This window comes from Equus caballus, chromosome 14, assembly GCF_041296265.1.
Source record: "Equus caballus isolate H_3958 breed thoroughbred chromosome 14, TB-T2T, whole genome shotgun sequence".
NCBI classification, from domain to species: Eukaryota; Metazoa; Chordata; class Mammalia; order Perissodactyla; family Equidae; genus Equus; species Equus caballus.
Genome location: NC_091697.1, coordinates 27,422,299 through 27,444,731, shown reverse-complemented (window position 1 = coordinate 27,444,731; position 22,433 = coordinate 27,422,299). Strand labels below are relative to the sequence as shown.

Here is a 22,433-nt window from a genome sequence, read left to right as displayed (position 1 = left end):
CCCAGTATATGTACCATCAGTCAGCTAGCAAAAGTTAATCACAGCCAGGTTTCACTGAGCACTTGCTACGTGCTATATTCAAGGCTAAAGGTTGTCCATGGGTATTTCCATTTATCCTCACAACAACATAGAGAAGTGGGTTCTATTATCGTCTATTTTACTGATGAAGAACCTGAGACCCAGAGAGGTTAAATATCTTGCCCACGGTCTCACAGCATGTAACTGCAGCCCCTTAACCCTTTCACTTTACTGCCATCTCGCACGCTCAGCTCTGGGTCAGGAGTGGCAGGGAACCTAGAAAGAGCAGAAGCACAGTCCTGACACTTGAGAACCTTATGATCTACATCAGTATGGGAGCAAGCTAATATTTATTGATGGCCAAGGCATGACAGAGACCTTCTGGAGCATTTTACAGACCACAGTGATATTACCTAAACCTCAGGGCACTTCCAAGCTCTCAGATTCTATGAGCAATCTATGTGCTTGAGAACAGAGGAAGAGGTAGATACACCACAAATATACACATGAATAAACGAATCAGACAGTGCTTGACCTGAGGGGGTCGGGTACAGCCAAGGCCTGATAGAAGCACTTAAATATATGACAGCCCCATCATCAATCTTTTTTAGAGTAACTTCAGCTCTCCACAATAGTTAGCATGCAGTGCGGCCCGACAGGAAACTGAAGTACTTTGCAGCGACAGACATGCATGCAAATCCCAGTTCCACTGTATCTTGGTTACACAACTATGGATAAGTTAGATGACACTTCTGAGCCTTAGAAGTAGATTTCATAATGATTCTCTTTACAGGACTGGGGTGAAGGTTAAGTCTGAGCATTGAGGCAAAGTGCCCAGTGTAGTGCTGCTTAGAAATGTGGGATATATGGGCAAGCTATTTAAACTCTGAGCTTTAGTTTCCTCATCTATAAAATGGGAGTATTGAGGCAGGGAGCTGAGTATAGCACGAAAAAGCACAGAGTCTGCAGTCAAACTACCCAAATTTGATTCCTGGTTCTGTCACTAAGCAATTGGATGATATTAGGCAAGTTCCTTAACCTCTTTGAGCCTCAGTTTCCCATCTATAGAATAGTAATAATCATAGTACCTACCCCATAGAGTTGTTAGGAGTATCAAACGAGTTACAGATCTTCTTTGACTTATGATGGGGTTACATCCCAATAAACCCATCATAAGTTGAAAAGATCATAAATTAAAAATGCATTTAATACACCTAATCTACTGAACATCATAGCTCAGCCGAGCCTCCCTTAAACATGCTTACAACACTTTCATTAGCCTACAGTTGGGCAAAATCATCTAACACAAAGCCTATTTTATAATGAAGTGTTGACTATCTAATGTAATTTATTGAAGACTATACTGACAGCGACAGACAGAATGGCTGTCTGGGCACAGAATGGATGTAAGTGTATGAGTTATTTACCCTCCGGGTTGTACGGTTGACTGGGAACTGCAGCTCACTGCCACTGCCCAGCATCACGGGAGAGTATCATACCTCCTATCGCTAGTACAGGAAAAAATCAAAATTCAAAACCTGAAGTGCGGTTTCTAGGGCATGTGTATGGCTTTCACACCATCACAAAATCGTAAGTCGAACCATCATAAGTCAGGGACCATCTATAAACATAAAGTGCTCATAGCACCTGGCAATATGTTTGCCATTATCATCTTGATGTTATCCTACGGATCCAAAGCACTCAATTAAAGCACGTGGAACTGCATAGAGTAGATGCTCAATAAACTTGCAGACAGGTGTTGTTCTCAAGTTCAGCATGTCTTCCTCTGTCTTCTGATAACAGAATTATTCTTTCCTTCGAGAAACCCATTCCCAGACCCTACACACCCTCATCCCCAAACAACTGTGATGAACACATGACCCAAACTTGATCAATCACAGGACACCATCTCACTGGCAACAGTGATTCATCAGACATGGATGTATGACCAAGCTAAGCAGTTGACCCTACCCTCAGTTCTTTTCTGCAGGCCTGTTGATGAGGAAACCTTTTTCTCCCGGGTTGCCATATTAGCACCCTCTGAGTCTTCTGCTTCTGTCTGTCATCATATGCACTATTCCAAGGGATGGAGGGAGCAAGATGAAGTCCCAGTGACATCACCAAGCCCCTGGATCCAGCTGTTCCTAAAGCCATCCATAACTATCACTGGATTTCTCAGGCATAAAACTAATATATTTCCTCTTTGGGTTAAACCAATTTTAGTCGCATTTCTGCCACTTACCACTTGGTAGTAGTATTATAATAACATAGGTTCTGAAGAAATAGTATTTCCCTTTCCTATCACTACTAGAAACATGTCTTACTACGCATTCATAGCCTTTCCAAAAGGTATTTTTCTGGATAAACATTGAGCATTAAGCAGTTTTTGTCTATTATCTAGTAAGAAAAGGTGTGTCCAGAATTGCTCCTTATTCTGCACGGCATACTACAGGGTAGACGGCCACACAGGATTCAATTTAGCATTCCCTAGAAAATGGCTCACTGCGTCTATTGAGATTCAGTGCTCTTTTAAAACAGAGCCAGTGGCATAAGTATACACACTCATGATTGCACATTTATTGATTTCTAATTTGTACCCTGCTTCCTTCCAAAGAGGCCCTGCAGAGGCTGACAAAATAAGACAAAGATGCAATAGGGCCATTAAGAAAAATCAAAGATCAAGCCTAGAGAGAAAAAGGGATTGCTGATTATAACCCAAACCTGGCTTAATATAGTTGCTTCAATGAAAAAAAATTATATTTAGCTCTCAGCTTTTTGGCAGCCATTCCAAATGTGTCATGATGGGGCACACGAGAACTGGACATCCTTCACGTCTGCAGCTCGACACCCAGCACAGAGGCCAGGCTAGACCAAGCACTTGGAAAAGCTTATTGAATAAATGAATGAATGAGTGAGTGAATGAATGAATGGTAGATAAAAGAACCAAAGCTCCTTGGGAGTCCCATCTATATCCTTTGGCCCATATCATTCATGGATTCATGCACCCATTCACGAGTGCCCATTTGTGCCACACTCTGTGCCTGGCCAGGGACCTGGAGCGGGATGAACAGCATGATGAGTCAAACATCGTCCCTGTCTTCCCAGCTGAGCTCTCTGGCTTGAAGCAAAAGCTCCGTGTAATTTATCTCAGTGCTCACAGCAACTCCTGGTTTCTTCATGCCTCTCAGAGAAAGGACATCAGAAATGGAGGTTGTGAAGATGGGAATTGCAGGAGTAACAATAGTTATTTCAATGATTACACTCACACAGTAGTTTAAACCCTAGAAAACACACACTCACTATTATCTCATCGGATACTCAGAGCTCCTCAGTGGAGTAGGTAGAGGGGAGAAGCGGGTGTCTCCTTTTTACTGATGACGATGTTTAGGTGCAGAAGGAAAGTGACTATCCCAACCTCTCTCAGTTAGAAAGTGGCAGTCAGGACACTACCCTGGGGTTTCCCGTATTCCCATGCTGCCTGCCTAGGCCTGGCGCCCAGCATCTCAGAGACCAGTTATCACTGCCTGAAATTCCCCCTCCGCCCAGATCAAGACCAGCCCCACACAAGTGGGCATCATGCAACAGCTGTGCGAAGCAGCTGCAAGGCCACCTTTCATGAGTGAGAACCAGCCCACCTGACATCCTGGAGCAACTCAAACATTTACTCCCACCCGCTTCAAAGCTGCCCGGAAGCTCCAGCCCGACACGCACCTTCTGTTTGCCTGATTCCAGAGGAAGAGCACACAGTCCGCGTTATTAGTTAGAAGCAGGTTGAAAAGGCACAACGTGGTGCTGGATGGAGAGACAGCTCTTAGGTGAGCATTTAGGGAAAGAACTATAGAGGAAAGAGGAAGTTAAAAAAACCAGCTAGTTTCCCTGTATGCCCATTGGTGTTGCTTATCCAGCTCTGCTAGACACGCAGGCTGCTGAACTTGCACTTTATCCACCCTTACGCCCAACAGGGCAGATTCAGAGTGGAAGGGTGGAAAGCAGCGAACATTCTTTCCCACAGTTAGCAAAGTCAGCCAGGTGGACTGAGCAGGAGAAATGGAGTACACAGCAAGAGGAGACCTTGACAAAGTACAGGTGTGTCCTAGAGAAGGCAAGCAAGGCTGCTGTATCACTGAAACACCAGCCAATCTTTGCCTGTTCTTGTTCTAACAAAGCACCCTTTAAAATACATTTATGTATATAGTTTCTGTGCGTGTACTGATAGACAGAGATATAGATTCCTAATTCAGAACTCGTTCTTAAGTGCACACGCTGACATGTGTTTTGTATTTCCCAATTTATCCTGGAGCCTACATGCATTGTTTGACTACATAAGTGGGTATTAAACACAGCCATTGGAAAGGAGAATGGTGGCCACAACTTTGGAGCCTCCCCAGTAGTGTCAGAGTTTTCCCAGCCAGGCTATAAATCTCGCTGCCAGACTGCTAAGCAGCCAGACACTGCACCACTCCATTCAGAAAGTCAAGCCTTGGGCAACCCAGTTCACTCCATCAGGTACACTAGTCACTGCCAGGGGGACTTTTAGGTTCGAATCATGGAGCTGCTCACTGTCAATAATTAGCACCTGCCTTATGCCCACAATACGTGAATCACAATCTCCGTGCTGACGTGCATCTCCAGCTCCCAGCTTCCAAACTCTAACGGTGAATAAATGCACAGAGGCTTCTCCAACTCTTCCCACCTCATAATATCCGGGACCATTCCAGAAGATAAAGCAAAACTCAAGGTGTTTTCTTCCTTTTCCAACAAAATCATAGACCTCCACATCCAGGGTTCCAGGCTGGCAGGGGTAGGGAGCAGGCAAAGGACGGGAATTGTTCTAGCCAGCCAGGTGGTGAGGTCGAAACGTTCAGTCCAGTCCACTGCCATCTGAGACCACTGGTAGTCTCCTGTGGACAAACTCACCTCAAATCCCACCCTCAGGGCACTCCCCTGAGGTAAGGTCAGACCCAAGTTAAATTGAAGAGCTTCTTCCCTCCTTGCAAAGGAGTGACCCACTACCACGAGTCACTAGCCCTCACTGGCCACTTAAGCCGCTGATCTCTGAAGGAGGGGAGCAAGAAAATCAAGCCTGGCGTGGGCTGTGGGGCACAGCACGTTGAAGCCCTGCTCCAAGTCTCCATGAGCATGGCCTTACTGCCAAGCTCCGCACAGCACGGGGCTCCACACACTAAGGCCACCATGTTCTCCACACACTAAGGTCACCATGTTCTCCACACATCAAGGCCACCATGTTCTCCACACCACCAAGGCCACCACATTCTCCATACACTAAGGCCACCACGTTCTCCACACACTAAGGCCACCACGTTCTCCACACCACCAACGCCACCATATTCTCCACACCACCAAGGCTACCATGTTCTCCACATCACAAAGGCCAGGCAAGACACCAGGCAGAGAATACAATTCAACTCTACTCACAGTCTGGTGAGCTTCGGTGTGCTCTGGAAAAGCAGTTCTGGAAGGACTTGGAGCTTATTCTTGTTCAGGCGCCTAAAGATGAAAAAAAGAATAAAAGGACATCAAGGGGGCAGTAAATTACATCAAGTGTATCCACAGACATGGCTTCAATCTATCAATCAAGAGATATTAAGAGACTTTCTAGATCTTTCAATGTGGGATGCCCCGCATGTGTAAGGCATGTTCTGACTTGTGGAGTTTGTAGCCAAGTTGGGGATATAAGGTAAAGCTCAGTCATAAGAAAGAACATGGCATACTAACTGCCACTCTCCCATCACAAGCCTGGGCCAGATAGCACTAATTGATCACAACATTCTTTCCTGAGGACCCCAGACAAGGCTTGTCAACTTTTCTTATCACGTGCACCAGGTAGCTACTGCCAAATGATGGAACTGGCATATGAAATGTATCCCTAAAAAGAAATAAAATACTAGAAAGAATATTCCAGATCCTACCCGGTGTGTGTGGAGGCTGAGGGACAGACAGTAGTTGCTATAGGAACAGAGAAGAGGGCGAGGCAGATCACCATGGGCTGAGGGAGCACATGGAACCCTGCCAGCCTGGCTCTTCGAACCAGAGCAGGGCTGCGTGATGACTTTCGTGGGCCCTCAGCACTTTTCTCTTTGTGGACACTTTCCTCTACAAAAATTTAAAAAATTTAAATGAATATTTTACAACTGTGTCAGTAAAAAAACAATATATTAACACTATATATAACATTTACTGTGACTTGAAAGCTCATTTTTTTCCCTTCTAATTTTAAAAGAAATAAAAACATTTTCATAGGCCGCTAAAAGTATTGTTGTCCCTGGGCACTGTCTCCGCTGAGCCTAATGGAGAACTCAGCCCTGAGTCAGGGACCACAGTGTAGGGGTGCAGTGTGGCTGGAGTAAAGCAGCCCAGTAGGGATGCCCAATGGGATGGTGGCAACAGAGCCAGACTCTCTCCTGAGAATGGTCAATGCTAATGCCCACAGGAAAGAGGGCCATCTGAATTTCCAAGGGACACTGAGCTGCTGTTGTGGTCTCCATGAAGCCTGCTCTCTTGGGAGGGTGAGGCCAAGAGGGAGACCCTGTTCCTTGCTTGTCCTCATGCCATTCTGTCCTAGCATCTTTTTGCAGCCTAGTCAGTGAATGCCCAAACCAGTATCCCCAAATCTTTTGTCTCCAGAATCCTCAGAATCTCAGGCCCCAGAATCTGCCGCAGTAAAAGATCAGTCTACAGCCTGGCTGAAGTTTTCCACTTAGAGTGAACAGCCTATGTTTGGCTATGTGGGACAACTGTATGATCCCATCTTAGAGCTAAGCAAACTGAGGTAAAGAAAAGGGGAGCTTCTTCCCAGCTTCTGGCCCCAAAGCCCACACTCCCTCTGCACCAGGCAGACGTGACTCCCAGAGTGGGATTTTGCTACTTTCCCCCTTTCATCCCAGGTTGATGGACAAAAACTTCAGAGGGACAGGGGACTAGCAGGAGGTCAAAAGGGCAGAGCATGCGAGAGAGGAGCACGGAAGACTTCACAGAGCAAGTCTCCTGTCAGAAGTGTGCTGCTCAGCCCTGAAGGGGTCAGGCGGAGTGCGGGCAGGTGTGGCCCAGCGATGTCGTTGGGGAGACTCCTGACTGGAAGGAGGCCAGAGAGAAGGCTGGGAAGCTGGACAAGATAAGCTCAAAATCTTGGCCCCACCATGTGGCCTGACTCACATACCAGCGATCTTTTTGGGTTTTATTTATTTTTTAATTGTGGCAAAAAAAATCCCCATAAAATGTACCATCTTAAGCACTTTTAAGTGTACAGGAGTGGTAAGCATATTGTTGTGCAATAGATCTCTAGAACTTTTTTCATCTTGCAAAACTGAAACTCTGTACCCATTAAATGATAACTTCCCATTCCCCCTCCCCCAGTCCCTGGCAACACCCATTCTCCTCTGTTTCCATGAATTTGACCAGTGTTCTCCTGATCACTCTCGGTATCTGCCCTTTGTGTGTTCCCGTTACTAAAATGGAAAGAAAGGGGGGAGTCCAGGGAAGATGAGGGCTAGGGGGAATCCAGTTGCTTGAGCAGTTCCCATACAGTCAGTGGTAAGTCCCTCTATATCATAGAAGTCCCTCTATATCACATGGAAGCACTGGTCCCAAGCAGACGGGGTGGTTTGACTTTGGGGTTGGCCAGGGCTGAGTTCAGGTCCGGCTATATCATGCTCTCGCTGTTGGATGTTGGGGAAATTACCTAGCCTGCTGAGCCTCAGTTTTCCATCTACAAAATAACCCTACTCTTAATGACACACTTTATGCATAAGTGTCTAGCATTGCAGTAAGAGCATGACGATGACAAAAATAGTATTTGTTGAGTCCTAACTCCATGTCAGACACTGTGTACATACTAGATGGGCAGGATCTCAGACAGGGGAGCTCGGAGGCAGGTGTCACTATCTGCATCTCATCAATAAGGACACTGAAGCCTGGAGAGGTTGGGCACATTCTGCAAGGCCGCAGCATTAGGAAGAGATAGAGGCAGGATTTGAACCAGGCCGTCTGCCTTCAGAGCCCTGGTTCTGAACCGCTAATTACTGGAAGCCTTGCAATAAATGAAAGCTCCCTTCCCCTTTCCCTTTCTTCTTTTTTTCTCTGCTTCCTCTCATCCAGGGTTCCCACCTCCTCCACCCCTACCTAGACAACCATCACCCTGAATCCATTTCCCTCCCTGAAAAGGACTGTCTTGGAGGTCCCTAAGGCCAGAATTGGGTCTCTATGTGAGTCTGTCTGGAACCACCCTCTATTGTCACAGCTGCACAAAGCCTGGTGAGAGTTATACTCAGACAACCAATACTCCAGTCTAGGCCAAAATCCTAAACTCTGGCCCACCGCTGCCTGCAGTGGGTAGGGTGTTTAGCATGCTAAAAGCCTAAAACCAGAATTGAAGCTAAAAATAAAACCAGCTTGGCTCCGAGGCTCCAGGAAGAGAAGGAATCGCTTTCAGCTCTTTGCCGGTATTTGTGGCTGGATGAAAATAAAAACACAACCAAATTTAGCCAATTGTGCTCTGCCTGCTGTTTCATTAACCCTGAATGAGGATTCCATGGTGGCTGGGCTGGGATCTTCTCCCAAAAGCTTCAGGGTCTTTCTACTTTGGCTTGGGCGGGCCACATGCTGGTTCTCCCTATTACAAGGAGCTTGATACTCCATTTCATTTGCAATTTATTCCAGGATTTATTCATGTTTACACAGTGAAGCAAGCCAGTCTGAAAGGTTTTCCTTGAAGAGCTGATGAAGGCTCCAAGCTGTATAAGGTGCACTTCTCATGTGGCTTGTACAAACCCAAGTCCTGAACAGGAACAGGAACAGTATGAAATGTGTCCGTATATGGAGGGACAGGTAAGCACTGGGCTGCAGACAGTGACTATGGCCATGGTGTCCTCCATCACTCATGCCATCTGTTGCTCCGTCACCCAGGGCCCAGGGTTAGAAATCTGCCGTAGTTCAAGCTGGAAACAAATCAGTGATGCCTGGATGGAGAAAAGGACTGAATGGAATCCATATGAGGATAGACCCAAGGTCAGCAAACAGGCCACAAGCCAGATCAATGATGTGGTAAACCCTAGCTGGGTGTCCCCTTTCCCTCTAAGATCAACACTCCTCAGCTTTCCTCCAGGAACAATGCAGAGCATCAAAGTAAAAAACCCACTGGCTGCTAGTTGCAAAGTCATACTGCTTTTCAGCCTGAACTGTGAAGCTCCAAGAAACAAAGCCTTGTCTTTGTGCTACTGCTGATGGCCTTCCTGGAGGTAGCAGGGTTTCAGATCTAATTAGAAGTTTTTGCCATTCATTTGTTGAATTCACTCATTTCACTCATTTACCTATCTATTCAACCATCCAACCATTAATTTATCCATGCATCCAACCACTATCTATCCATCCATTCATCCGTCCATCCATCCACCCATCTCTGCAGTCATTTTTCAATATGAAGGTACAAAGATGAATAGGTTGCAGTCTCTTCCTGCATCTGCATGAATAAAATGCAGATGAATAAGAATGTCAGATGTTAGTGGAGGAGACAGACATGAAAATAAAAAGTTGCACTGTGATCTTATAAGCAAAGGCATTGTGGCAGTACAGACCTGGGTACAGGAAGGCTTCTCAAAGAAAGTAGTTTGGAGCTTACTTTTGAAGCATGATTGTGACTCTTCAGGAGACACGGACAAAGGTTCTAGAGTTTGAGAGCAGTATGTGCATGGTCATGGAGGGAAGGAGACCAAGGAGCATTTGGGGAGCAGGCCTGCATTGCCAGAATATGGAGGTGACTGGAGAAACACAAGCAATGAAGCTGCAGAGCTGGGCAGCAGTCATATCACAAGGGCCCTTATGGGTCATGATAAAGGATTTGGGCTTGGCTGTTTACAGAGAGTCATAGGGAGCCACAGAAAGGGTGTGAGCAAGGGAATAATAATCTGATTTGGATTTTAGAAAGTTCTCTTGAATGGCAGTAAACCTAGTTTGGAAGAGGGTAAAATTGGAATCAAAGAGACCACTAAGCTCTTGACTAAGACCAGGACTCTGGAATAATCAGTGTGGTTGTGTGAGGACCTGGTTAAGGATGAGAGTGTAGGACTGGAGTGTAGGACATAGATATACAATCAATAGGGCTTTGTGATTGAATACAGATGACGGTTGATGGAGTTATGGGACCAAAGGTCTTAAAGGTGACCCCCGGGGCTCGCACTTGGGTAACTGATCAGTGAAAATTACCAATCGCTTTTGAAGGGAGGACCACCATGCAGGAGGTGGTGTGTTTAGATTTCAGATTTCTATACCACTGGAGTCTCTCAAATATGTATGGACAACAACTAAGCAGTAGCTAGTAATAAGACTAAGACCACGAGTCAGGCACTGTCCTAAGCATTTCACATATACCATCTCATTTAATTCCCCACAGAAACACTTTGAGGCTAGTACTCTTAGTCACCCTATAATAAGGAAACAGACACCTAGGAAAGTTAAGGCACTTGCCCAAAGTCAAACTTGACTAAAATAATGGTGATGGGATTTGAACACAGACACCTGATGTCAAACCTGCACTCTTAACTATCATGGATAATGATGATGTTTAATTTAACACTTCTTTATAGACCGTCCTGATTTATTACCTAACGAGTGGGTCTCACCTTCCCATTATGTTCTGAAGGTCCTAGAGAGTAAGAAATACGTCTAATAGCTGGTTGGTGTCCCAACTTCCACCAACACAGCCCCAGGCATGCGCAGGGGCCTTCAAAAAGGGCCTGTTGAATTTCAGGAATAAATCATAAGTCAGGAATGGCCAATTTGGGGAGTCTGAAGAGTCAATAGCCTTTCTGGCTTAGGAGGAGGGAGCCATCCTGTATGGAGGTAAACAAGACTCCCAGAGAGCCCACTTGCTTGAGTCTGTCTGCATCCTCCAGAAACTTCTTGGAGACTAAGCTCCCAAACTCACCAGCCTCACTGACCAGCAAAGTTAGAAGGGGTGGGGCTGAGTGCTTCCCCTCACTGGGCGAGGAAAGGGTGAGAGGCCTCCAGGCAGGAAGGAAGTATGGTCTGTCAGCAGCAGGCCTCAGCACCAGGCACTGCCAGTCCCTTCCTTTTCTCAGGGAGGTGTGGAATGTAGAGCTGCCTATCTAAGGCCTAAGGGAGGGAAAAAGTCAAAGGGTGCTAACTCCCCAAAGTCACCAGGATTGTTTGCTTTAGTAATGAAATCAACTGGGTCCACTTCCCAGGCACTTTCCTAGGCAGCTGGATGCTTTCCAGGTCTACTGGTACTTTCAGAAACAGCAGCACATCTAAGAAACAGGGGCCAAATCAGCTTTGTTATTCAGAGCAGAAGCTCCCCACCTCCCCCAGTGGAGGGATGGAGAGGCCCAAGGCTTCCTGTGAGCTGGGGCTCCAGGCAGGGAGCCCCAGGGATGACGGCAGGCTCCAGGAGAAGGGCAGAGCCAAAATGCAGAGACCTCGAATCCCAGCTCAGAGGTGGCAGCATTATCCACAAAGATGTACAGATGTCACTACACACCAGGGGAACTCTGTGAGCAGAGTCAAAAGAGCAGAGAGCCTGCTTTGGGGCTGTTTCCACAGTTACTTGCCATAGCCAAGAATGGCCTCATATTTTCTTTGTTTCCTCACCTGTCAAACAAATCAAATTCAGGCTTTTTTCCTGCTATGCAAATTTTCATAATGCAAACTGGTTGTAACCTGATCAGTTCAGTAGGGAACCTGATTTGTGATGGTTGTTGGTTTATACCACTGTCATAATCAGAAACGGTCCCCATGTGTGGGAAGAAAGCCTTTATGCCTCAACACCCATGGCCACTTTAGTCGGGTAACTGGCTCTTCTTTGCCATTGGGATTTCCTTTTTTTAAAAATTTATTTTTATTTTTTGATAGCAGTTTCACTGAGCTATAATGGGGCTTCTTTTTAACAGCACTTCTGGACCAAGCCACGATTTATTTTGATGTTTGGAAGCAAGTTGACCTGAGTCTTGCCTTCCATGGAATTCAGCATTTTTGCTCAATGACATTTAGGTTGGCTTACGCCAGTTTTGAAAGTCTGTTATTTTTAGTTTGTAACTTCAAAATTTCCTAATAGCAATTAAAAACCTTTATTTTTGACATTTCTGTAGGAGAAATAACTTTGTTGTCACAGTCTAAAACTCTTGCCCCTAAGCAGTTTTTTTCTCATTGAAGTTGTTTAAGAAAACCCCTTTTAAAAATAACTTAAAGTTTATTTTAGGAATACAATTATTCTGTAACAGCAAACTTATACCTCATGAGGTACCTGAGACAGCTGAATGGTTCAACATCTGCAATGGGCTTTGCGACGTTTCTCGAAGGCTCCATAATGGCAGCCACTGTTATTATCATCATCATCATCCCCAGATGCCCCAGGAGGTCAGAAATATAGAAAATATATTTCTCCTTCATAGATGACATTGGTCACAAGACTATTAGCAGTAACAAATGAACTAAAAAAATCTCACTGGGTTAACACAGTAGACACAGATTCCACACACCTAAAGAGCTTGCTCTCCCATAAGATGCTGTAGAGAACGTATGGCCTCCAAGACCACTGTGCCGGGAGAAGAGATGGAGGGAGGAGCCATGGCAGCTCTTAACCTAGTCGTGACTCATATCTCTTCTGCTCTCAGTTTATTCACCAAAACCAGTCACATGGCGCAAACCTAACTGCAAAGGAAGCTGGGAAATCTACTGGGAGACTTGGATATCAGGTAAGAACGATCATAAAAACCATCTTGTCTTAGCATCAAAGCAACAGTAACGATCTCTTTGTTCTTGTTGTTTCTTCCATCTTTCCTTTTTTCTGTTAACATAGGGCACTTATAATGCGCTAAGTGCCACGTGAGGTGTTTTATATGCATTACCTCATTTCACCTTAAAACGACTCTTGAAGTAGACATTGTCATGATCATTATTTTCTATAAGAAAACCGAGGCACAGAGAGTTATGTAACTTGTCCAAAGTCACACCGCTGACGAATGAAGTTTGGACAGAGGTCTCTCTGACACCAAAACCTGTGCTTTGAATCCCTTCATCATTCTGATTCCTTAACTCTTTGGTGCTCGCTTGACCAGGAGGCCTCTCAACAGTCCTAGGAGGGACGCCGGTTGTAAGGAGTATTTGCTCATTTTATAGCTGAAGAAACGGAATCACAGCAGACTAGAAAGCTGGCCTTGTGCTCCCTCGGCCTCGCTGTCCAAGGCCTAGTTATTGATCCCGCCCCTCTGGTTTCAGAAGAAGGCTCTGACGGCCTCAGGAGATCCCTGCTTCCAAGGCAGGAGGGGAATCCTGAGCCGTCTCTGAAGAGCAATTGTCCTTGCTCCCCTCTCAGACTAAAGGGTCTGTGCATTCAGAACTTCTCCAAGGGAATTCTCAGCCCCTGCCGGCCCTTGCGGGTGACTTTGTCCTGAGATACAGGGACAGTTCTAGAGAGCTCTCGGGCTTGCCTAGGATCTCATCTTGCTGGGATCCAACCCAGGACTCCAGCATGAAAAGAAAACAAGCATAAAGACCCCCAAACAACTCCTTTTGAACTCTTCTGCACCTCACATTGGACCAATTTTCCTCCAATTACACGGTTGTTAGGGATAAAGCAGAGTACATCAGCGGCCTGAGCCTGCCTTGCCTCTGACCCCTGTCCCAGATGCTGCCATATGCCCAAATACCCCTGCCTCCAGAAGACCTTGATTGCAGGAGGAGAGACGGGGGAGGGGAAAAGAAGGTCCTGTCTGTGCCGTGGCAGCAGGATATACACTGGCTCCACAGAGAACGAGCCAAAGGGCACTGAGAGTCCTCTTGTTCCAGGGTGGCTAACCCATAAGGCCTAAGTCATTTTCACCTAGAACACTGCAGGGAACCGCAGGGGCCGTGACCAACAGGCTACTTTATCTAGGACTAAAGTCATGATCCAGGGTTTCTGGGGATCCCCCAGTAGATTGCACATGGAACCACATTAGTTACACTGAGGGTTCAGACTCCAGGAAAACATGTCTGGGGTGGGAGAAAACACATTATATATGCATGTGAATGCATAGACACACACATGTAACATGCATTACAGACATAACGTGCATGCAACTTTACAGAGTCAATGTACACCCCTCAGGGCTGACCAGATCCATTCCATACAGTCAGACCACTTGGCAGCGGCCAAAGCTCAGATCCCCATAGAGATCTCTTCACTCCACAGTTCATAATGGGGCCAAAAGGGCAGGCAGCTCCCCAGACTCAAGAGTCATGCCTCCATCTCTTCTGAGGTACTCCAGTCTTGCAAATTCTTCTGCCTCAGGGTTTTTGCACATGCTGCTGCCTTCTCTGGGATTTCTCTTTACCCTCATACCAGTGTGGCAGCTGCAGAGGTGTTTAGATGGAAGTATTCTGAAGGTAGAACAGATGGGATTTGGTCCTGGATTGGAGGTGAGACTTGAGAAAGAGAAATTAAGGATGATGCAGAGGTTTTGGCCTGTGCATCTGAAATTTTGGAACTGTTGTCACTGAGATGGGGGAAGACTATGGGTAGAGGAAGTTTGGGGGGGACCAGATTTGGACACGCTAAATTTGATATGCCTATAAACATCCAAGTGGAGACAACCCATAGACAACTAGATATGCAAATCTGGGCTTTAGGGATAAGATCAAAATAAAGATGTAGAGATATTTAAGGGCATGAACCATGGTCACCACAGGAGACGAAGAAAAGAAGGGAAGAGGAATAAGAACTGAGTCCTGGGCTGTACCATCCATTAGAAATCAGAGGGAGGAGGAAACAGCAGCCAGTGTGGCTGGAGGAGAAGCAAGAGAGGGTAGAATTATGGAAGCCAAGTGAAGAAAGAGTTGCAAGGAGGGAGGAATGGGTTTATCAAATGCTGCCAAGAGGTAGTGAAAGATGAGGATGACACTGCATTTAGCAAAGTGGAGCTCATTAGTGACCTGGAAAGAGTAGCTTGGTACAGAAGTAGGCATGAACTGTTAACTGGAGTGGTTCAAGAGTGGGAGGAGAAAATCAAGGGAAAACAATGATTTTGAGGGGTTTTGCTATAAAAGGGGACAGAAAATGGGTTGATAGCTAGCAGGGGATATGGGATCAAGAAAGGTTCTGTTGTTTTCATTTTTTAAGATGGGGAAATTGCAACATGCTCATATGCTGATGCAGGGGATGAGGGGAAAACTTTTGAGTGAGGCTCCTGATTAGCCAACAGAGGAAATTCCAGCACACAGCACACAAGTGATGGCAATGGCCTGTGACAGAGCTGAAGACAGGCTATCTGTGGCAACAGTAGGGGAGGTAGAAGTTAGGGGACAGTGTATGGTAATATCATGGTGGCAGTCTACAGAAGGTCCCTTCTGATTACTTCTATTTTCTTGGTGAAAAAGGAAGCTAGACCCTCAGCAGAGACTGAGGTGGGGGAAGGAGGTGTTCGATGACTGAGAAGAGAAGGTGAGAAACAGCTGTCTCGGAAAGAGCAGGAGAGTGAACTAACTAGAAAAGCCTGGAGGGTTGGTGGGCAGGAGCAAGTCCCCTTGAGGTTAGTGATCCTGAGTTGTAAGAGAGAGTCATCCATATAAGCATGTGTTCACTCTCCAGACACATCCAAGGTGCCTGGGTGAGAGGGTGCAAACAATTGAAGCCTGACTTCAGCCAAGGTTAGGGTTTTTCCAGGAACTATGATGGAAGAGGAGAGGGACACAGGAGTAGAGGGAATGTGCTTATAGTACTCAGGAAAATGAGTCATGAAATCCATGTTGGTTAAGGAAGAAAGGGAGTTCGCTATGGTCTGAATGTTTGTGCGCTCCCCCAAACTCATATGCTGAAATTCTAACTCCCAAGGTGATGGTATTAGGAGGTGGGGCTTTGGGGAGCTGATTAGGACATGAGGGCAGAGCCTTCGTGAATGGGATTAGTGCCTTTATAAACAAGGCTCCAGAGAGATCCCCTGTCCTTTCCACCATGTGAGGGCACAGCAAGAAGTTGTCAGTCTGCAACCCCAAAGAGGGCCCTCACCAGAATGTGACCATCCTGGCACCCTGATCTTGGACTTCCAGCCTCCAGAAGTGTGAGAAGTAAATCTCTGATGTTTATAAGCTACCCGGTCTGTGGAATTTTGTTACAGCAGCCCAAATGGACTAAGACAAAGGTCATTAGGTGGGTGATGGACAGTGACAAGATGACAGTCAGTAAATTATAGGCCCCTTCAGGGTCCAAGAACTCATGGACAGGGCATGGGGCTGGGGCTTAGGAAGCCAGGCTTTGGCCCTAGCTCTGCTCCCAGAGCTGTGTGACCGTGTAGACCACAGCCCCTGTCTGAGCCGTGGTTTTCTAAACCACAGAAGCAGTGGGTGGGATGAGAGGATTCCTAAGATCCCTATTCTGTTCTCCCTAGTCTGAGAGCTGGATAGGATACTTAAATTCTAAATCCAGCTCTAAATGACCTGTGTGTCCTTGGGGTTTAATCTCTCTTTTCCTTGGTTTCTCCATGTGAAAAATGTGAATAATAATACCTCTTACAATATCCATTCTGATACGAAGTGCCATGAGAAGAGGGGTTTTGGACTGTTTTGCTCACTGCAACTCAGTGCTTAAAATAGTTTCTAGCAACTAGTAGGTGCTCAATAAATATGTGCTGTTTGGTTGGTTGTTGAATGAATGAATGAATGAATGAGTGAATACCCACTTCAGCTATCCCACAGAATTACTGAGGAATAAATGAGACGAAGATGGCAAACTTCATGAAAAACTTAAAGTGCTATAAGTTGCTGTGCAATGCTGCCCAATGTTCTGTTCTGCACCCCTGTTCTGGCTGCTGTTTCACTTCTGGTTGTTCAAACTAGAGCATCTCGTTAGGGACCTTCCAGAGTATTGCAACCAGGTTACCGCAGGATTGCAATCACAACAGCACAGACTTAACACTTTGCCAGAGCGCTTGAAAGAGGGTCCTGAGAGTCTGGAGCACGAGGCACACACCACGTGAGTCAAATAGTGGGCTGAAAGGGAACCAGGGACAGCTTCAGAATCAAGTGAAGCCAGAGTGAGGTGAGGGTCCCTATAACAAGTGGAGCATTCAAGTGAAGTTTCTATATCAGCAAAACAAGAGTTGCTGAAAAGAAAAGACAGAAAGCCCCACAAAAGCTAACCCTCTCTCTTGTCTGTGCTGCCTGGGAATGAATATGGGAGAGCTGTGTTGGGGGGCTACTGAGGGGGATGGAGAATTCCTTTGAGGTTAGGATTGCTCTGTGAAAGCACACTCCATCAAGACATCAAGCATGCCTTGAGCAGCCTATGGTTAATGTTGTGTCATTCCTACTAGGAATTAAGAGAAAAATACTTTAGGCAGCTGTGAGGACTTTTTCCCCCTTAAAATACCCAAAAGCAGCAAAGCTGGTTCTAAACAGGATAGCATGAGTGCAGCCCACCAGAGACTTTTCATTTTCTCTCTGGATTATTCTAGGCCTTTCATCTGGGTCTCCAATCCCTTCAACCCACAGGTAGGAAAAAGACAGATGTAAACTGAAGGAGAAATACCCTAGCTGGTAGACGTATGTCACAGAGGGCAGGTGCAACTTAGCAGAAATTTTCTGGAAGTGTACTGTTTAAAATGATCCTGTTTGAACCCATTGGCCTTTTGTTTTGAGAAAGTTCAAAGTAAAAAAAAAAAAAAACAAAAGAAATGAAATGAAAAGGAGACCTGACAGCAAAAGATTCAAACATTCCTAGCTTGTGAATGACAAATTTCCCTTTCATTTCTGTTCTAAACACTCACACGCTGCAAGATCTGTTAATCATGGTGCTTCTCTGTGTGTTTATCTAGGTATCTAGATGTCTACATATCTAGCAACAAAAAAGATCTTTTAAGCCTTCTCAGGCATGAGCCAAGGAATGTACAGTAATTATCTGTGACCAATTCTCATCTATAACCAATTAGAATTTTACTTTCTCATAGCATTTCCTTCCTGGTCCAGGTCCAAGCTTTTTTCTTCTTTTTTTTGGTGAGGAAGAGTGTCGCTGAGTTAACATCTGTGCCAACCTTCCTCTATTTTGTATGCAGGACACTGCCATAGCATGACTTGATGAGAGGCATGTAGGTCCTTGTCCAGGATCCAAACCCACAAACCCCAGGCTGCCAAAGCGGAGTACACAAACTTAACCCCTACACTACTGGGCCAGTGCCTTCTTCTTCTTCCTCTTTTCTTTTTTTCCGTAGGAAAGGAAGATACCTGGATATATTTAGAACTGGCAGTATGGAAAGGAAACAGGGTGCAAGGGGAAAGGGAGCACTTATCAGATTGCATTACTGCTTTGATCTGATTGAGTCTTCTTTGGTTATTCCTTTTCTTGAATGCTTTTCCAGCAATGGGAAGGGTTTCTCAACCCTCCGGCTATTGCATTTGAACTGAAGTCTGCAGAACAGTTTAAGAGCCCCTGCTCACCTCTTTCACCTCCACCTCGGGCGAGCAGTTCCCCATCCAACCATGGCTTTGAGATCCCATCCAAACTTGTTGGCGTCTCGAACTGAATCCCAGATGTTCACTTAGCGAGAAATAAATGAATGGCCCAAGCTGTGGACTGAACCAGTGATCCTCACAAATAGATTCCAGGTGTGTTGGCATCTGGACTGCTATCTCTCTTTTTCTCTGTTTTACACACACACAAACACGCGTGCACGCGCGCGCACACACACACACACACACACACACACAGGATGACAGTTCCATCCTGAAAAGAATTCGACACCATCTCCAGATGGAGAGCTGATGTAGAATGGACAGGACTAGTTTCCTAACATGAATGACATCTTTTCAACCATGGACAAAGGCAAAGCACTATGAACACACCCTCCTTTGCATTCAATTGTCAAAATCAAGACACATTTGCTGTTCAAAGTCAGCTGATGTCTGAAAGAGCTTAGAAATGCTAAACTATCTTAACTGCACTGATTTTCATTCTCAATTTCCACCACCTCCTGCATTTCCTATGATACTCATCTTACTGCAAATTTAACAAGCACCCACTATTTGCCTACCTGGGGCAAGCAACAATGGGAAGGAAAAAGAGAGAAGGCAAGATCTCTGCCCTCAAAGAACGTATAGTCCTATTGAAACAGTAAAGTTCAAGTCACTTAATTCAAAAACTGATTGAGAAATTCGATGTTTACTAAGTGCCTATTCTGGGTCATGCTCTAGGACACAAAATCCAGCAAGACCTCTTCCTTAAAGAGTTCGCAGTCAGTCTAGTGGGGAAGGAAGACAAGTGCATAGATGGTACATGTGATGTGTGCTAAGAGAGAAGGAAATACGGCAAGTCGTGGGAGAAGTCTTTATGGCTTCACGGAGGAGGAAATATTTGATTAGCATCTTGAAAGAGAAGGAGCAATGAGCCAGGGAATGAAAAACAGAGAGAGGGCTGAGAGAACGTATGGTCACAGGTACTGCACTGGGACACCACAGAAGCAGCACCTATTGTAACATGCACAGTGAAGGAGGACAAACAGCTGTCGGGTGGATGAAGCGACTTGGCAGGCACAAGTCAAGTGAGGCTCGGGGAACTTGTGAGCCAAGTTGGTAAGATCAGCACACATGAAACGCTGAGAGAAGCATGAGCTGGAACCTTGGGCAACGGGCATTGACTGTAAGCAAAGCAGGAAGGGAGAGCTGACTAGAGGGTAGAGGACTCATGGAGGAGACAACTCTTAGAGGACAGGTAGACAGAAAGGGGTAGGGTCCACCAGGCTCAGAGCATGGAATGAGCAAAGCCATGGGCAACTGCTGTTCCATGACAGGTGCACAGACAGTGAGGGGACCATCATGATCCCATCAACAGAAACATGCATAGATGAGAGCGAACGCTAGACAGGTGGGATGAAGCTGCATGGGCTTGCGGGAGGCCAGTGGGCTCCCAAAAGCAATCATCATACCTCTAGTGATTTCAGAGGGTAAATGCACAAGTATTTTTATTTTAATCAGCATATATTTTTATGTTTTTAGAAAATGTAGACTCTCTCATGGTCATTATTACTTAAGATGAGGCTAAGGAGCAAAAAGTAAGTTGACATGAAGTCAAACAAAATAAGAGTACAGGTGTTAGATTGATCAAAACTATGACGAGGGTTCAGAAATTACTGGCTATCTGGGGAATCTTGTGTTGCTTAATGGCTGGTCACTGAAGTTTCCCAAGCAGGATCAGCATGAAGAAAAAAACACTGTAGGAAGAAAACTCAGGCAGGGACATGCAGGACATGTTGTCAGGGAAAAACAAGAGTTGACGGGGGAGAACACGAAAGAGACCATTGTGTGAGGAGTATGTGAGCTGAAGGGACCAGAGTTAGGAACGGATGAAAGAAACAGGAAGATGACTGGCAAAACTGTGACATTGGATGAGGATGATTGGAATAGAGAGAGGACACAGTAGATTGGTTTATTGGTACCAACTCTTCCTTCCTTCTCTGCTATAGAATCCTCCACCCAAGACTTCTGCCATGTGTCTGCAGTCTCTCCCATTAAAGTGGGCAGCATATATTTCCTTCCCCGACTAATGTCTGACTTAGCCATGCACCTTGATTTGGCCAACAGAAGGTAAATGGGTGTGATGTGAGCAGAAGCTTTAAATGTGCTTCTGTGACTTGGCTTGATCTCATCTCTTCTTCTATCTGCCATGAGAAAACCATGCATTGGGTAGCCACTAGCCCAAGGGGAATGAAAAGTCACATGGAAGATCCTGAACCCAATCCACAGCCTGAATCCAAGCCCAGCTGAGCCTAACTGAGATCAGCTGAAATCAGACAAACCCAGCCAACCCATGACCCATAAGCAAGGAAAATCAATATTTTTGTAAGTCATTGAAACTCTGAGGTTGTTTGGATAGAAGGGAAAATTGACTGACACAGAGGAGGAGGAGAGGCATGCAGATCTGACTGGTCTCCCTGCTGCCCCTGTCGCCCCCTACACCCTATTGCCACTAGTGGCTAGAGTGATCCTTTCAAAACCCACATTAATGAAGTGTCATTTCTTTGCTCAGAACCCTCCAGTGGCTCCCATTTCACTCAGAGTGAAAGTCAATGTCCTCGTAATGGGCCACATCCCTACACGATCTGTCCTCCTCCCTACTTCTTCACCCCTCAAACTTCACCTCCTACTCTCCCACTGTCTCACCCTGCTCCAGCCACAAGCCTCCCTGCAACTCCTGGGACACATCAGGGTGCACCCTCCCTTGGGCCTTTTCTTTGCTTTCCACTCCTTAGAAAAGACTTCAGATATCTAAATGGCTGACATCTTCACCTCTAGTCTTAAAGCAGTGGAATGAATGATGTGGGCTGCTCTGAAAAGAATCCAACCTGACATCTCCTCATGGACATCCTATAGGCATGTCCCACATGGACATTGCCATCTCCCTCCACACCAACCTTCTTTTCCACATGTGCTCCCCATCTCAGGGAGTGACCCTCCATATTTCACTCCTTTTCACTTGACACTCCTTAGTGCAAACTATCATTATGTGCTATGAGCCTTGCCTCTTAAATACGTCTCTAAACCACTCTCTTCTCCTAACTCCACTGCCACTCTACCAATTCAGGCTACTGTGCTTGTCCTCTGTGTTACTGAAATGGCCTCCCCACTGGCCTTTTTGCCTCCAGTCTTGCTCCCTACCCTTTCACTCAACTCTTAAACCCTGCCTCCATATTCCAGGTGGACTGATCTTCTTCAACACAAGCCTAATTATGTTGTTTCCCTGAAAAGCCTTCAATAGCTCCTCACTGCCCTCAGAAAATCACCGAAAGTTCTTCATCATACTTGCTAAGCTATGTGTCATCTGTCGTCTGTCCCCCCAGCTATGATGAATTTCATTCAGCTCCTGAACATACTCTGCTCTGAGAAATCACCTCTGGGTCTTTGCAAATGTTGTTCCTTCCACCTGGAATGCTTTTCCCTTCTTCTCTACTTCATTAACTCCTATTCAGCCTCCAGGTCTCAGCTGAGAAGGCATCTCTTCTAGGAAGCCTGTCTGACCCTCCCCTTTCCATTCCTACGGTACTCTGAAATTATTTCACTACACTGCAATTTCCTTTCATTAGAGAGCGAGTGCCATACTGAAAGATCCCTTCAGATCAGGGTGGGCAAATATTTCCAGTAAAGAGCCAGGTGCTAACTACTGTAGGCTTTGCTGGCCCTATGCTGTCTGTCACAACTACTCAATTCTACCAATGTAGAATAAAAGCAGCCATAAACCATACATAAGTGAATGCGTGTGGCCATGTTCCAATAAAACTTTATTTACAAAAACAGGCAGTGGGCTGGATTTGGTCCATGGGCCCCAGTTTGCCAAATCCTGCTCTAAATGGTCACTGTAGCCCAGGGCCTAGAAGAGTGCACTGCACATCAAAAGGGCTCCATACAGATTTCTTGAATAAAGA

At 45.8% G+C, this 22,433-nt stretch overlaps 1 protein-coding gene across 1 annotated transcript in view; it reads right to left on the bottom strand.

The window, feature by feature from the left end:
• The window catches only part of SLIT3 (slit guidance ligand 3), a 587,661-nt gene that overhangs the window by 482,223 nt on the left and 83,005 nt on the right, over positions 1-22,433 (bottom strand). The window contains exon 4 of the mRNA XM_023617271.2: positions 5,455-5,526. Coding sequence (XP_023473039.1) covers positions 5,455-5,526 — 72 coding nt within the window. The remainder of the gene's footprint in view (positions 1-5,454; positions 5,527-22,433) is intronic.